Here is a 16,684-nt window from a genome sequence, read left to right as displayed (position 1 = left end):
ATTCAGCTTTAAAGCTTCCTTCACTTTTTGTGACAATTTTGAGAGATTTTTCAGAGATTTTGATTGCTATTTGAATTTTGAGCATTGTGGTTTTGATTGAGAAAAAAAAACCGTTTCCGCTATTTAAGAGTTGAGAGAGCAAAATACGCAATCTAAACTGAGAATTATTTTTGTTGGGTTTAAATAAACTTATATGAACTTGTATGCCCAAAAGACTTATATGTATAGCAAGCTAAAATAAAATATAATAATTTTATTATCAAAATCTTTTTTTTTTTGGGACAAAAAATTGGATACACCCAGTCACCCACTATACATTAGTTGTCCAAAAACTTAAATATTAATTAGAAAATAATACTAATAGAGGCTATTGAATGAAAATAGATAATTAAAAAAATCTATAAAAAAAATTTAAATAAAAAACTTATCTGACAAATAATAATAGATGAAATATTAATTTCTATTTATGATAATACTTATGTATTAACGTATATATAGTGCAAAGATGAATATACTTATATGGTTGAGTAGACTCACTCATTAAACAAGAGTTATATAATCCGGGGCCTTGCGACAAATTAGTTACCGGGGAATTCTTTGTTTAACAAACTTAATCGTAATTTTGCATTCTATTTTCAGCTGCATAAACACTAGTAGCATTGAGTGAATTCACACCATCGTTATAATAAATCTGGATGGCGTGACATGCAAACAAATAAATAGCTACCACTAACAAGGAATTACAGATTAGATTTCCCCCATATTGAGATGGATTAAAAACGATAGAGATGACATCATAAGAATCAATGGAATCAATTTAATGGCCAATGAGTATCTAATATGCATGCTTATCGTTGTGTGTATAGAATTGGAGTAAGACTTCGAAGCTCAACACGTTTCTTAGCTGCTCTTCTAAAAGGCTTTCGGTTTTGCCACCTAAGACATTCTATCCCATTTGATTTCCTACACCTACTACTATCTCTATCTTCTGCTGCTGTTACTGTTGCTGTTGTAAACATCTTGCAAGTGACATTGCCCACATCTCTTTTCTGTTTCTTTCTTGGGTTTGTGTGCCTCGGAGATGGGGTTTTAGGCTCCACAAATTTAGCACTAGCTAATCTGCAAAGCACAAAAACATAATAATCATGCAATAGAAATTTACACCATGTTATGTAATCCTCTAGCAGAACACTATTACAAATCTCACATCTTTTAAGAATAAGGTCTCTAATAGCTTATAAGTGTGAGACATCTCTCATCCAAAGAGCTAGCTTTTGGGATTGAATTAGGTTCACTTAATCTCAGTTCTAATATGATTTCAAAACCTATCCGATCCAATGATGTTGAACCACCCACATGCAAATGTTTATGCTCTAAATGATCATTGCGAGGTGTGAAGGGGATGTATTATAAGTCTCACATCTCTGGACTCGCAAAGATAAGATCCCTAGATAGTTTATAAATGCGAGGCCCTCACCCCATGAACTACCTTTTGGAGTTTAATTAGGTCCACTCAATTTTATTTCTAATACTTTCAATAAAAGCTACGGTTGAACAAACCGAATTTCATAAGAAAAAATGTGACCTCTCATGGTTTGTAGGCAATGGTTCTTCTGCACAGGGGTTGCATGCAGGACAAATGTAGAGCTGCTGCGTGCATGGTAATTTCATGCAATCAAAATGGTACCATTCATTGCATTGTTTGCATGCTATCATCCCTTTCTTATCATAAGGCTTTCGACATATACAGTAAAGCATGCATCGAGACCTCAACATCTGCCAACAAAAACCACCTCTTCATTAACACCATCCCCACAAGTTATATTAAAATAAATATAAATGACAATCTCCAGATTTTAATAACCATGAAAAGTGCTTACCTTGAGTTCCTCATCAACATCAACAGGCAAGTTTTCACCTTCTACTATTACTTCCAAAACTTTATCTAGGCTTAGTGCCCCAGAATCGTTTACCACCTGCCCATGGTGATACGTATTAAGAACCTGAATCAAAAGGAGGTACAGGGACACAATAACGAGGGGAAAAAGATCACCACCTTTTTTGCTAGTTCTGCCCACTGCAAACCCAAGCAATTCACATTTGTAAGTTTAAGCATATAGTGATCTTCAGCTGATATTTCCATATCCACTCCCTGCCATGTTCTTCGAAATTTAGTAGCCTCAAAGTTGCTTTAATTCGAAAGAAATTTTATAAAACAGAAAAGTGAAACAAGTACTTGAAATAAATAAGGCAACCACATTCTTGAAATGAAAACACAAAACCACATCAACCTAACCAACAGCAAGTACCTCATTCATATGCTTCTGAATCTGCCGGATTGTGGGCTTGCATACACCATTTAGCAATCTATTGACTTGAATTTTCCACAAGTTTTTTGCTAAAGCCAACTCAAGGTCAGAATTATCATGCTCATCATAGACACCAGCCACATCGCTAGCCTATATATAAAACTTCAGTAAGCAAAATGAACCAAATTGTGACCAGTGTCCGGCCAAGTGAGATGAAATAATCATATTCCACAGTGAAACATAATATGAATTAAAACTAGTAACAGGCTCTTAAAAATAGATGGATAACATACCTTTATGGCTTTCATCAATTTTTCAGAGACAATGCTTATATCTTCATCAACAACAGTTGATGCAAAGTTCAGTATTTCTCTCAAGAAAGATTTGCACAGAAGGGCTTTCTCAACAAGTTCATTCAGAACTTCCATTTCATCAATCCTGCATACACTAAATTTTGTTACCCAAAGTAACTGTTGGGTGAAACGGTATAGAGAATTAAAACATCATCTGCAACTATCAATATGAAGTGTAGATAGAAGATAGCTTTACGAAATAAATGTATCTAAGGCATGTTTTGCAATGCTATGATTTTCAACATGGAGAAAATAAAAGGCAAGAGCATTTTGTTTGGTTAAAACTTTATATGTATTCAGGGAGCCAGAGTGGCTCAAGTGACTTGACAAGCAAACTAGGAGATGCATCACAAAGAAATTGTTACCGTAAGACAAAACATAAATCATGGCCGCAGCTCCAACCTTTTTCCCCTAAACTTAAACAATTATTCTTTTCTACCTGAAAATTCTATTAATTCAATATACAATATCTATATGATAATTAAATACAATTATTCTTTTCTACTTGAAAAGCTATGCTTAATAGATATATCCTTCTTCTGCTTTGTTTTTGTATAAGGAAACTCTTATCCCAAGAATGTATTATCCTTCTCCTCATCTTAATGAAATCTCATTTTATCAAAATAATAATAATAATAATAATAATTAAAAGAATATAATGGCTCCATTTTATTTTATTAATTTAGTATGAAATTTACATGGCTTTTATCATGGGTAACATCATCTCTTGGAAATCCATGTGTTCCTGTTTGAGTAACATGATAAATCTTACTGAATCAATAATGATCGTTGCATACGATGAAAATAAAGATTTGATGTGGATTACAATACCTCAAACAGAAATGTTCAGCTTCCGATAGAAGAGCAATGAGAATTTTCAATTCAATATGCTTCTTACCAAACCTCTGCACCAAGCAAAAGAAATAGAATGAATATGTGAGCTTTTGTGAAATTATGACTAGTTTGGTATGGCTAAAATGATTTGATATACTATACCAGGAGGCCACTTCCACTTGGATAACAAGATTCACCAATCAAAATTGCACAGTAAGGGCATTTGTAATTTTCAATGCAGGTGTCCTTTGCTGTTAGTCCAATGCACTGCAAATGATAGCTGTCCAGAAGGAAAATAACGATAGATAGAGAAAATATATCAAATGTAAATTCATAGTAACAAAATAAATGCAAAAAGTTAGAAATAAAATCCCATTATTTGAAACAAGGCAATAAGTACTTTACCAGTCCATACAAGTCGAACAAGTAAGAAATTCCTGATACTCAGAATGCAAAAGACAGCAAATGCAGAGGTTTTGATCCTTCCTTTCTTTAACATCACCATATATGAACAATGATCTATCTAGAGTCTGTTTTATCTGAAAAATATCAGGCAAGACCCTAAGTATGTAGAATATACAAATGAGACGCAGAAATATATTTTAAAATCAATACCTTCTCCAGCACATTAAACAGCAAATTGTCAGTTTGGACAGAAGATCCTATTTTGTCTAAGCATCGTTTCTTCCAATTTTCCACCTTCTCAACTTCAGATAAAATCATATCCAGCTCTGAGCAACTGAAAGCAACAGTATCTCCAAGCTCCTGAATGCAATTAAATCATATTTGATGACTCTTCTCAATTAAACCAATGATATGATATTTAAGTCCTACTAAAATACATCATGACTGGTAAAGCCTTGGTGAAAGTTGTGAAAGCTTCCACTTTTTAACTATAGCTTTCACTTTTATACTATAGCTTTCACCTTTTTAAACCGGCATGCTATCAAGAAGCTCAGCACTAGAAGAAAATCTCTAAGGAGAGAAAGCAATTAACCACCAGTCTTTCACCCATAGTAATTTTTTATTTTATTTTCTTTTTTTTTGGTGGTAGCAGCTAGTTGTAGCTTAGCCACCGGTAAAAGAAGATTACAACTATGAATGCAGCTCAAAATATACTCATCAATTGTATGCATAAGGTCACCTATTGATGCATTGAAAAACTATACCTTCAGCTGCAACATCAATGACCAAGATCGATCCCTAGAATTCAGGCCAAAAAATTGGTGCACTTGTTCTTGCCATAACCTAAAGTAAAAATGAAAAAACAATTGCTTAGGCAATCAGTCAATAGTGATATAAACTAGTAATATATTCTTGGCCAACATAATTTAGTCTAGTAAAAACAAGGGTTCAGAGAGCAATGTCAGAAGGCATGGACTCGAGAATGGCTTCAATAATGAGATAAAAAACCTTTGGCTCCAAATTTGCATGCCAGAAATCTAAATCCCTTAACAAAGACTTCACAAGAATAGAAAAGGCCAATATATAAAGAACACCCAAAGAAGGATGGATTGCCATTGAAAATACTAAAAACAAAATTAAATATCATAAATACAATCTTAATACAACCAACAAAATAAGCATTTTTTTTCCATTTTTAATAGAAAAGACTTACATATGTTTTCTAATGGCTTCTTCAAGTTGACCATATACTGCTCCAAAGGTCATATTAACATTCTGTAAGTGGAGGGGAAAAAAAAAAAAGAAAAAGTGGTAGATGTAAGAGGAAAAGTCATTCATTTATCATTATGCACCCAACATAGTGAAAAAGTCGTTCATTTAATCATTTATCATTATGCTGCTGTTGTTTCTTGTTAATAGATAGATAGATAAGACATGAGATTGTAACTTCAGAAAATTGCATAATATAGTACCTTATAATCATTAAGAGTATCTTGAACCTCAGTCAAATGGCATCTTCTAGAATTACAAGGTCGACACATTTCCTCCAACGCTCTCCTAAGCCATTCAACTCCATCAACCAGAACTTTCAACAGCACACCAGAAACACAGGAATGAGAAAGACCTTCCGCAACCTCCAAAACATCCTAGATTAACAATCAGCAAGCATGTCGCACAAATAAGTGTTTTTATTCCTTATATAAGAAGAAATTCATCGAGATAGAAGAGATACAAAGACCGGAAAGAACAAGGAATCCTCTTGGATCCTCACAAACAAGATTTAAAAAGGCAGCGCAATCAAATATTGAGAGGGTGGGAAACAGCAGCAAAGCATACATTAAAACCAACAGAAGTCACGGAAAGACAACTTGGGTACACTACAAATACAAGCTTAGAAGCATATTTGACTAAAGCAAAAATAGTAACCTCTAATGATGGCGGACAATCACTGAAACAAAGGGCTCTTTTGCACCATTGTAGTGTAGAACAAGATGCTTGAAGTTTTGAAATCTCTATGAAGTCAAAACCAAGTGAAACACCAGATGCTATAGCAGATTGGATTCTTGCAATCAAATCTTCCACCCTAAACATTAAATCACTGCTTACTCCATCAACACAGTTATCCAATTCGAAAAGGCACTGACAATCATCCAGTAGAGAAGATGCTTCACATTCCCAAAGTTTGCAGTTCTTCAAAACTAGTTCCAGCATCCTTCTTTCTCCCAAAGATACTTTAAGAAGCTTCGATTCAGAAACCAACATCTAGTAGTGCAGAATTAAACTGTCATATTATGATCATAATATTTTTGGGAAGATAACAAAGGATAGACAAAATATGAACCTGCAAGTCCTCAACTTTCAGCAAAGAACTTGAAGCACACGGAGAAGAGACTAAATATGGCTTTGAATTCCTTAACCATAAATTAGCTTCAGAAAATGCGTCTTTAACATCATTAAGTGAAGGAAGAATAGCAAATATGTTTTCTGAATCCCTACAAACAAGCAACGAAACAAAAATATTCCCAGGAGCCAAAATTAGCTTGCTGAGCTGAGTTCAGTAAACACCGAAAAAACAAAACAAAAAAAAACATCAAAAGACAACAACAACAACAACTCAGACATTGTTGAACCTGATCATGTCCTCAAAGTCAGAAATAGGATTCTCATGTGAAAGAATCTCTGTAGCCCTTTCCTCCCAAGGTATGGCAAGAGCAAGAACACAAGATAAATTAACGAATAGTTTCTCTTCCTCAATGTGCAGCCTGAAGAATCAATAACAATATTAGTTGAATAAAACTAAAGCCAAATGACATGTCAGTTCAAATGAGGAAAGGAAGTAAAATGTTACATTTTAGCTTCCTCTAGCAGTTGCTGAATGAATTCCAAAGGCATTCTAGAATCACGAGCCTGTACCAATTTGATATAATTTCTATCATTTCTCAATATTGTAAGAATTTATTGAGCATATAATACCAAAATTGGTGAGCTTGGTAAAATGATGACTAACCTTCAAAGCATTCTCCCGGCAACTAGCTTTCTTTAGCTCCATCTCAACTAATGGCAACTCATCAACTGCAAAATATAAACTGAACCTTCAGGTACTGTAAATTAACAATAAAAGAAAAAATACCAAATGCACGGGCCTTAAAAAATCTAATTCATCATAGATCTGAAATAATCCACAATACCTTGAATTTTTAAAGATGAACCTTCTTCAAAAATGTGCATCAATTCATTAACTGTATTATGTTCATCACCCTGCACATGAGCTCTCCTTAAAAGATCATTAACATGGACAACCCACAACACAGTATCTGAATGGTATTGTCTTAGAAGCTGCAACTCTGGTACAGCAACTGCAAAATTGTCCCATTCCTTAAGCAGCAAACTAACATTCTGCAGACCTCATTAGTTAATAAAATTATGCCTTTGAATCATCACAAACAATTAAAAGATGTGAAAAAGAAGCAATAGGCAGACCTGTAGATTCATAGGACCTTCTAACATCTCTCGACATTGGATGCTACAAGATTCAGCTCGATTTACCATATTCTCAAACACCTCTATCTCTGGAAGATGAACTTGAAGATCCAAGATCTATTGAAACCATGAATTTCTTAATATGATATAAGTTCAAAGTTATCATCATATTACTTTTTCCTTGACTTATTAAGTTACCTTCCATCTTTTTCTTTTTCTTTTTTTTTTTGGATGGGCCATAGGACGATAAACAAATTTAACAAAGCCAGAGTAAGGTTTTTATTACCTCTGATTTTAACTTGTAAAGAATGTTAAACTCTAAGACAGTAGGATGTCTCGCAGAGATACACTTTCTAACACTGTCCAGCCATGTCTGTCAAGCCTCAAACAAACAAAAATAATATTAGTGTCCAAACAAACTTATCAGTAAAGTAAGGAACAGGAGATTAAACATGGGAAAAGAAAAGTAATATGTGTCAAACTATCTGGTGGCAATGCCTACCTTAATCAAAGAAATCCTCCCTTCTAATTTCTTACTCTCTTTCATGTAGATGGGCAAGCCACAAGCTCTGGAGTATAAAAGTTCCAACTCAGACATCTGGAATGAATAATATTAATCAAATTGAATGGAGTGGAAAGAAAAATTAATGTCATAATATGTTATTACAACTAGCAAAAACATGAGCTTTAAGGAGATACATTTATTGTCAATATGAAGTAATGAAGGCATATGAATAGTCTAGATTCTAGGACAAAGTACCTTTGAACACCTCGATAAAGCAGTATCAATATCCTGAACTAATAACCTCGCTTCTTCAGCGTATTCCTGCAAGAACAAAAGTTTTTATTGTACAAATCCAATTTGCAGAAAGTTACAACCACCAAAAACTCTATAGAGCTTCTCAGCCAAAAGACACCATACAGCTTATTCAAGTGAAAAGGCACCTTCAATTTATGATAATTAGGCTCATTGCAAGGTGGAGGATTAAATCTCAATAACTCATCAATGAATTCTAAATGAACTTTCTTTACAGTTGAATCTTGATACCAAAACTCAATTTTTGTTATGCAATCTCTTATCCCTTCTGCCCACTTCTGAGCTTCAATCAAGGTCTTCACCATGTCTCGAACCTATATCCCAAAATAAAGCTGGACTTAGTTGTGTACAGTGCATAATAATTTTGAAGTAATACATCATCAACAACAACGAGAACTCACAGAGTCCATCTCAGAACCAGCCCAAAGAAACTGTTCAGCTTTCCTTAGTGTAGTAACAAATGCATTGCTCAGAAATGGATTCTGAAGAATCGTACTAGATTGCAGAAGCCATTCTGTAGCAAGTTGATTTAAATTAACGGAGATACCTTTCACCTACATGCATTCGAGGTCTCAGATTTAAAACAAGAAATATTATTTATGAATAACAATACAAACATCATGTTGTCTAACTTTATTTTAGAAATGCAAAACTTTGTTGACAATCAACTAGGTGGTCGTTGTTAGGGAGGATAACAACATACCACTTTCAAGAGAACAGCTAAGTCAAAGGTATGGAAGTATAAAGACAGCATATCTTTTGATTACAGAAACACAACCAAATCTTACTCTTACAAACTGGATTATAATTTAACAAGATTGAAAAAGAACCAAAAAAAACTAAATATATAACCTTTTTGGTCAAAGCACCCTGACAAGAAGATTGCCTTCTAACACTTCTACATTCAGCCTTGTCATCAGAAGTAAATTCTTCCATGGAAAAGGCCAAGTCAAACAATTCTGCAAGTGAATGACGGTAGAGAAGACGCAGCTTCACAGTCTTACACTCACAAAGGTGTTCCGAGTGCTGCACAATAAAAACCGAATTCAGCCAATTGAAATGTCACCTTCAGTGAGTTAACAAACCCAGACTAGTAAAATCCTGGAAATTTAGAGCATATACAATACAAATAATAAGTATGGGTTAAAGTTTCACAGCCACTTGATAAATACAATGATTGGGAATTATATCTTCAGTGGGTGTTTACAAAGCCAATTTAACCTCAAAAGATCAGGAAAAAAGAGGTTTGAAAGAACAAATAACCACCAAGAATTAAGACATTGCAAACTTCAGTTGGAAATCAAGAGACAAAAAAAAAAGGGTTAAAGTGAAAGAAAAACCAATATTAAGAGGCCAGACGTGTAATACATAAACTGAAAAATGACTTTTGCAAATGCAGCAAATTGATCCCCAGATTTGTCATGGAATAATGCAACTACACTTGCTGGATCAGTACTATCGTAAATTTCAGAAGAATACAAACAGAACAACAGAACATATATTAGCAATTTTCAATCATATGTAAGATGTGAACCAACATGCATATCGAACCAAAATCTTTATGATCACACTGAATATAAGGCAGAATATTGTAAAGAGCTCAAACCAGTCATGTGGATATCTTTAGACGTGTCTATATATCTATTAGTTTCCTTCAAAATTAATAAGATACAGAAAGTTGAATGATTCAACCGAAAAAATTGGAAATACATATAGAGATGAGTTCAGATTTATTTTGAGTTTTGCATTGATTCAATGTTGCATATGAATGATAGATGCTAATCGAACCCATTAGCAATACCATAAGCACATCTATTTACCTCCAGGCACACAAAAGATGATGGTCGGCAACTGCACACAACAGCAGAGAGATAGAGATATTGCTGGCAAATAATGCATGTTGGATCCTACAAAAGACAGCAGTGCATACAACCAGAAGAGAAAGAAATTAGGAATAATCAATTTATGTTGACATAGATTAAAAACAAAACCAACAACAACAACAACCTTACCTCCTCAGTTCCCACATATTGTGGACATTTGCGAGGAGTCATGCGAGAATATTTAATTATACCATCTTTCCATAGTTTCTCTCTCCAAGACTTTTCTTTATCTGATATTCTCAACAATTCCTTCTTCAAATATGAAGATACTCTGCTGTCAACATCGCCATGCTGAAACAACGAAAATCAACGAACAAATGTTATATTTTGGTCAAGACTGGTTTTTGTTTGCTAGATTTGAACCACAAACAACATGCCTCAAATATTTACAAAGTCCCCCCCCCCCCGATTTAATTTGTTGTTGAAATTCTCCATTATAATTACAGAAACTACTTTATTTTCTTTACCTTTCATGGTTTCAAATTCTATGAAGAAAACGGTGGAAACAAAAACTTCAGAAAACTTTGAATGCAAGAACGTTTTCCCCCCTCAAAGATATGGCATTTGTCATTGCAATAATACAAGAAATAAGCCAAATACTTCGTAGCTTTTTAATGCTGTCTGGAAATTGCAACTTAATTGCATGCAACAAAGTCAGAAGATCTACAAACCTGGGCTACTACACAAAGAAGCTCCTCATGCGACAATACAGCAGGTTTGTGATACCGCTGATAGAGATCAGCACCAAATGCACCAAAAGGTAGCCAGTCAGCTGGAGCAAAATTTACTGCCTCTGCACAATTCAAACCTGAGAACACAAACAAATTATACGAGCTTCAGAGGCACTAGATTGAATAATAAGCTGGTAGTTTTTGATAGATACAATATATAACCACATACCAAGATTGAAACCTCCATGATAAGATCGTGGGAAGGTTATAACAAAATTCCCAGGCTCCTGATGAATGTAAAGAATGGAAGAAAAGTGTCAAAAGTAAACACATGTAACAAGAAAATGAAGAGCAAAATCTCTACAGTTGTTCTAGGCATTCTAAGAAAACATGCAAGCAGGTAGTGCAAAGAATCTATAATATGTTCGTAGTAGCAACTTCAATGGAAAAAACTACTACATCAATCATGATTTTCAAGTCCATTTAGTGTGGAGTGCTTATTTACAATATAAAACATTTCTCTTCTGATTTCACAATTTCAAAAAAAGCAAACAATCAATCATGCATTTACAATAGTAAGCCAAAAAAAAAAAAAAGAAGGTTCACTAATAATGAGCAAGGTATATGAAACCTGAAGTACGCTGTAGACAGGAACCCCATTTTCTTGCAAGACAGATGGGTTTAACATAGTAACAAGCTGGAAAAGTAGATCAGGTTGTGCATCGAAAAGATCAGGAAGACTACTTCTCATCACCTACAATGAAGTTGATCATTTTACTGTCATTATAAATAAGTATTTGAACACTCACATAGGTGGACTCTTCCATTTAAAAAATAAATAAATAAAAATAACAAATAAATCCTTAACAAAAAAAAGAAGAAAAGCATTTTTATTTTGGAGTTAAACAAAGGAGATATAATACATAAGATCTAATAAAGAAGCAATTAATAAATGCACATAAAGTGATATTTAGACAGTATTACCAAAATTTGAATCACATCATATGCCTGATATACATTTATAATAATGATAACAAAATGCTTTATCTTAAAAAAAATTTTAAAAAAATCTCTATAAACATGTGAATTGTAAAATATTTTTACATTTAGAAAATGAAATATTGTATTGGCTTAAATAAGATTTTGGTTCCTATAAAATACTCTTTTTGGTTTTGGACCCTATAAACTTTTCTTTTGATTTTAATCCAGTAAAATATAGGTGGTCTCTGTTTTAATCCCTATTGTAATGCAGTGTCAGCACTTAAACGGAGCAAACTATTGACAACAAATAAAATAGAGACTTTAAATTTTACTAGATCAAAATATATATATATATATATATATATATATATATATATATATATATATATAGGGACCAAAACCAAAATAGGAGTATTTTATAGAGACCAAAAATTTATTCTAAGTCTATCTTTATTCATAGTACACTAACTATAACAATCTGAGCCTTTTCTCACTAAATGAGATAGACTACATAGATCAAGCAACACCATACTGGCGAAAAATCATATCTATACTTAAACTATTTCAAAATCCAAAGTACACCAATAGATAGAGATTCTTCACAGGCAAGGCTATCTAAATTTAGTGATATTATCAATTCATAAAAGTTGTTTATTTACATAATCAAAATTTCAAATTTCAACTAATAAATTCTAAAAATCACTTCAATCAAATTATTGAAGGAATCCATCTAAGCTATGGGTGTATTTGTTTCATTTTTTGGGGCAACCAAGTCACTTTTTATCTTAAATGAACAAAATATTTAAAAAAAATCTTTTCAATTTTTTAATAGAAGCTGAAAGAATGGCTTCTCCAAAAAATACTTTTAGCTTTTTCATCTAAGAGTATGAGCTAAGCTTTAGTATAAGTGTAATGCAGGATCATTCCCTGCGGCCAGCAACCTGCAGAGCTGCCATAACTACCCCACCTACTATAACTAAATTAGCATGCTGATTACTATCAGATCAATGTGGCCAGTAAGTCATGGCTATCTTGGTATTCCACCTCTGTGCTAGGTTTTGTTTAAACTTGTAAATTACAAATAAACTGATTTTTCAATGACTGGAACCCTTTTCAAAATATTGTCCATCTATCTTTACTTATCTTACATCTCTAGTTCCTGTAAAGCAAATAAATCCTGTACCTACAGCTACCATGTGCTTATAAATGTGAATAATTAGGTTCTACTAGATAATAGAATCAGATAAAGCTGGTTAATTCTTTTTGGCAACTTTCAATCCTACAAGTGAAAGGATGGAAAAAGCAATAGAAGTAGAAGAGTAAAAGAAGTAATAACAGTGAAATTCAAGAACCCCAAGACATACCTTCTCAAATGCACTGGCTTGATTGCCAGGAACACTGTACCAGCACTTTGGCTCTCCCCTAGAACAAAATTGAAATCAGGACCAGATTCGTAAGGAAACAATACATGATTTCAGGTAGAAACGTTTAAAAATGTCAAGGAATTACAGCAATAGTAACGAAATGTTAAGCAATTGCTGCAATACTAACCAGATGTGTAGACTTCTAGGCATAAAGCCATACCAGTACTGTAGAATATATTACCCTCTTCCATGTATAAATTATTCCCAGAAAGAAAGGGCAAAAAAAATAAAGTGTATGATAACCGCTACGTTAGGTGTTCGAGAGACCTAGCTCTTCTGGGTCCATTTCCAACCTTTCGGAATGCTCCACTTAGCACTCTCCCACATCCTATATAGTTCTTACCACCTCACTCCACATGCCTACTCAGCAGAGTTTGCTACAAATGTGCATACCCCACTATTTGTTAATTCTCACTATGTGTAGTTCCTTGTTTGCCCTTATCTTTCTTTCACTCTTTAGCATAAGACTTTTTTATGGGCATTGGAACCAATAATGAAAGTTAAAATTAAATCCCATGATTTCTTAAGCAAGCCTTTGTATTCTTACATGTGGGGTACTTCATAGGCATTTCAGGATCTCCATAATACATATCTAAGTTGAATGAACTAGTGACAAATTTCCCACATTTAAGCCATCCCTAATATAATAAAATCTTGCTCCTATGACTATTTTAGTATTCATTAAAGGCATTAGCTTATGGAATTCAACTCTAAGGCCCAGTTTAGATAAACAACTTAATTAAGCTCTTTTTGAAAAAAGAGCTTAAACAATAAATACTTATATTAAAAGTAGCTCATAAATAAGTTATTTTGTATTTGATTTTTTAGTCCTAAAAGTACTTATTATAAAAGAAGAGTTGAAAAAAGCTTTTTATTACGAGAGAAGTCATTTTTTAACTTCTTCATAAGCACTTAAATAGCTTTTTAGAAAGTTACAATTTGGTTTTGAAAATTGCACCAAACATTATGGACCTATCCAAACTGACCCTAAATCACCTGGTACTACAATAAGGTTGGTACATTATCCAAAAAAAAACAAAAATCAGGCCATTGATGGTGCTGATAACTAATGTATTACAAATAAATAACAAGATAACTTGTGCAATAAATAACAAGATAATTTGTACGGGGACAGCACAAGTGAATAAAATTAGAGCATACCAGTGTAAATAATTCATTGAGTAAAAGCAGTGATCCTCGAAGTGCCAGCAAAAAGATGAGAACAACATCCCAATATATAGCCAGGGTACCATAACACCAGTGATATTGTGTTGAATAGATCTAAGCATTGAGCCTTTCAGCTTTGGCAAGTTATTGAGATTCCATGGGATTGTTGCGTATTCTTGCCATAACTTGTCGTCAACGGATTGCATTTTCTGATCAGCAACGCGTGGGAAACCACTTCCATATACAGATGTATCCAAGTCATTTCCATACATAACCTCAACTTCACCAACTGATCCTTCGACAATCTCCCAAAATTTTTTCTCCATCTGCACCCTTGAAACAGGCCCTGATCCAAACCATCTCCTCCTTGACCGATCAGCAATACGCCTAAAGGCTTCCAATGTGTAATGCTTCCCAGGCACAAAACCAAAGCTGTCCCTATCAGAATTCAAGCAGCTGAAACAGTACCAATTTCCCTGTGGAATTTGCTTCAACGGCGGGGAAAGACAATAAGTATGCCAGCCCTTATCGCACCTATCACACAAAAGCATGACTTCACCGTGCAAACCACTCTTGCACTGCTCACAAATCTGATCACGTTCTTCTTCTACATGTACTTTACAATCCTTAACTTTCAGACCACTAACCCTCCGGGGATGCTTCTTGGATGTCGAGGATTGCACTCTGTGATCACTCTTCCTCTCATCTCTCTCACCTTTCTTACAGTTCACAGCAGTCCCTTGATTCATCTTATTATAAAACTCCTCATAATCATACAAATGCTCCCGGTACAATTGACACAACACATGCTTAGCACAATCCGTAATCTTCCCGGCCGGCCTCAAAAACCTAGCAACATCCCCCCACTTCTTGGCATCAACAACCTTATCGTACCCGCCAAAGCGCTTAACCGCATTGAACAACTTGCATAAGTCCAAGTCCTCCCCTTCAAACACAACCCTCTTTCTAGACTTCTTACCACACTGGTCCTGCAAGAACCTAGAGTACTCCAAGTCAAAAGTCATGGAGTCCGATGCGGCGGGGCGAGCCTGGAGCTTGTGAATGGCCTGTGTCTTGGTGGGAAAAGTGAAAGTATCCAGATCCAAAGCAAAAGGAGGGTTCCAACCCTTAGGTGGAACAATCCTACAAATCCCATAAGGCTCAGCCTCAGGCCTAATCTTGTAAATATAATCTAAGGGATCCTTGAACTCATCCTCAGTAGGGTAATACACAGGACCTGAGGGTACACTGGTGGACTCGCAGCAGGTAACAGTGTTGCTCGCCCCAACTACACCCTTCTCCACAGCCCTAGGTCTACCCTTCCCCATCACTATACATACCAATTCATGAATGTGCAGTGCACAACACAACACTCAGATATAGAAAGTATGAAAATGAGTAAAGAGCTAAGGTTTATGGCGCTTACCTTCTGAGAAGTGAAGTCAATGAGAGTGGATAAATTATGGTTTATGGTTTATGGATGGTGTAAGTGGGGACTAGTCTTTTGGTGCTTTTGTTTTAAAGGAGCAGTGTCTGATTTTTTTATATAAAAAAGGAGGATGGAGCAATGCTGGTGTGCCGTGGGGCAATGGAAAACCTTCGTGGGAAAGATAACACTCAATAAAGGGTTGGGCTTTTTCTCTCAGGCCCAATTTGTTTAATCCATAGAGACCCAAATCACCCTAATTAGTAATTCTTGAACACGTTATTAAGAACAATGCGTTTCTGGAAAAAAAACAAAAAAAACAAACAAACAAACAAAAAGAACAATGTGTTTTATTTTTTCAAAACCAAATTTTCTTTTATTATTTCTAATACTTGAATTCAATTTTTTTTTAAAACTCAACATATTTATCATTTTAACTAATACTATATTTCATATTATTATACATTATATACTTGTCACAAAAAAAATATATACATTATATATTTTAAAAAATATTTTTTATTTTCATTTTAACTAATAATTATTTTACATAGCTTTTAATAAATAAAAATTTAAGATTTTTACTATCATTCAATTAAATTTATCCATTTTTTTACACGACCATGTACGATTGATTATAGTTGTAAACTTCTCTTATGGTCAGAGAACATAAAAGTTAAATTCTTTTTTTAATCACCTTCAAAAGGTAATGAAAATAATTTTTAATATTTTTAAAAAATAATTTTAAATATATATTTTTATACATATTTATTGTTACTTCTAGAATAAAAAAAATCAATTTTATCACAATAATTCTTGTAAGAATAAATTATTTGGATAAATTAAATTTTAAAATTTTAAAATATCATATTTTCAAAGACAATTTTTAAAAATGAAATAAAAATTTTTAAACCAAACAGTTGAATATTGTACT

At 33.9% G+C, this 16,684-nt stretch overlaps 1 protein-coding gene across 1 annotated transcript; it reads right to left on the bottom strand.

Moving 5' to 3' along the window:
- Positions 1 to 596: 596 nt before the first annotated feature.
- Positions 597 to 15,904, bottom strand: LOC112801475 (lysine-specific demethylase JMJ17). Its single transcript, XM_025844221.3, has 34 exons — positions 15,751 to 15,904; positions 14,319 to 15,654; positions 13,098 to 13,155; positions 11,384 to 11,506; positions 10,982 to 11,039; positions 10,753 to 10,889; positions 10,211 to 10,372; positions 10,019 to 10,105; positions 9,051 to 9,224; positions 8,600 to 8,752; positions 8,327 to 8,512; positions 8,142 to 8,207; positions 7,884 to 7,979; positions 7,668 to 7,754; positions 7,382 to 7,498; positions 7,090 to 7,297; positions 6,909 to 6,973; positions 6,750 to 6,808; positions 6,532 to 6,663; positions 6,243 to 6,393; positions 5,828 to 6,163; positions 5,374 to 5,547; positions 5,115 to 5,176; positions 4,666 to 4,744; positions 4,112 to 4,261; positions 3,902 to 4,035; positions 3,659 to 3,776; positions 3,494 to 3,567; positions 2,603 to 2,747; positions 2,310 to 2,459; positions 2,057 to 2,152; positions 1,881 to 1,976; positions 1,586 to 1,776; positions 597 to 1,119 (listed from the first exon to the last, which is right to left on the bottom strand). The coding sequence occupies exons 2-34, from the start codon at positions 15,650 to 15,652 to the stop codon at positions 849 to 851; spliced, it is 5,529 nt and encodes a 1,842-aa protein (XP_025700006.1). The 5' UTR covers positions 15,653 to 15,654; positions 15,751 to 15,904; the 3' UTR covers positions 597 to 848.
- Positions 15,905 to 16,684: the final 780 nt, after the last annotated feature.

The sequence above is a fragment of the Arachis hypogaea genome, chromosome 5 (genome assembly GCF_003086295.3).
Source record: "Arachis hypogaea cultivar Tifrunner chromosome 5, arahy.Tifrunner.gnm2.J5K5, whole genome shotgun sequence".
In the NCBI taxonomy this organism is placed as follows: domain Eukaryota; kingdom Viridiplantae; phylum Streptophyta; class Magnoliopsida; order Fabales; family Fabaceae; genus Arachis; species Arachis hypogaea.
This window is presented reverse-complemented; position numbering and strand designations above follow the sequence as displayed.

Excerpts from the sequence above, each read along its gene's own strand:
- LOC112801475 (XM_025844221.3), bottom strand. The coding sequence starts at position 15,652 with ATGGGGAAGGGTAGACCTAGGGCTGTGGAGAAGGGTGTAGTTGGGGCG. Across the intron at positions 4,036-4,111 it reads TGTTTAATGTGCTGGAGAAG|ATAAAACAGACTCTAGATAG; the intron begins GTATTGATTTTA and ends GATATTTTTCAG. Across the intron at positions 2,153-2,309 it reads TTCAGAAGCATATGAATGAG|GGAGTGGATATGGAAATATC; the intron begins GTACTTGCTGTT and ends AGAACATGGCAG.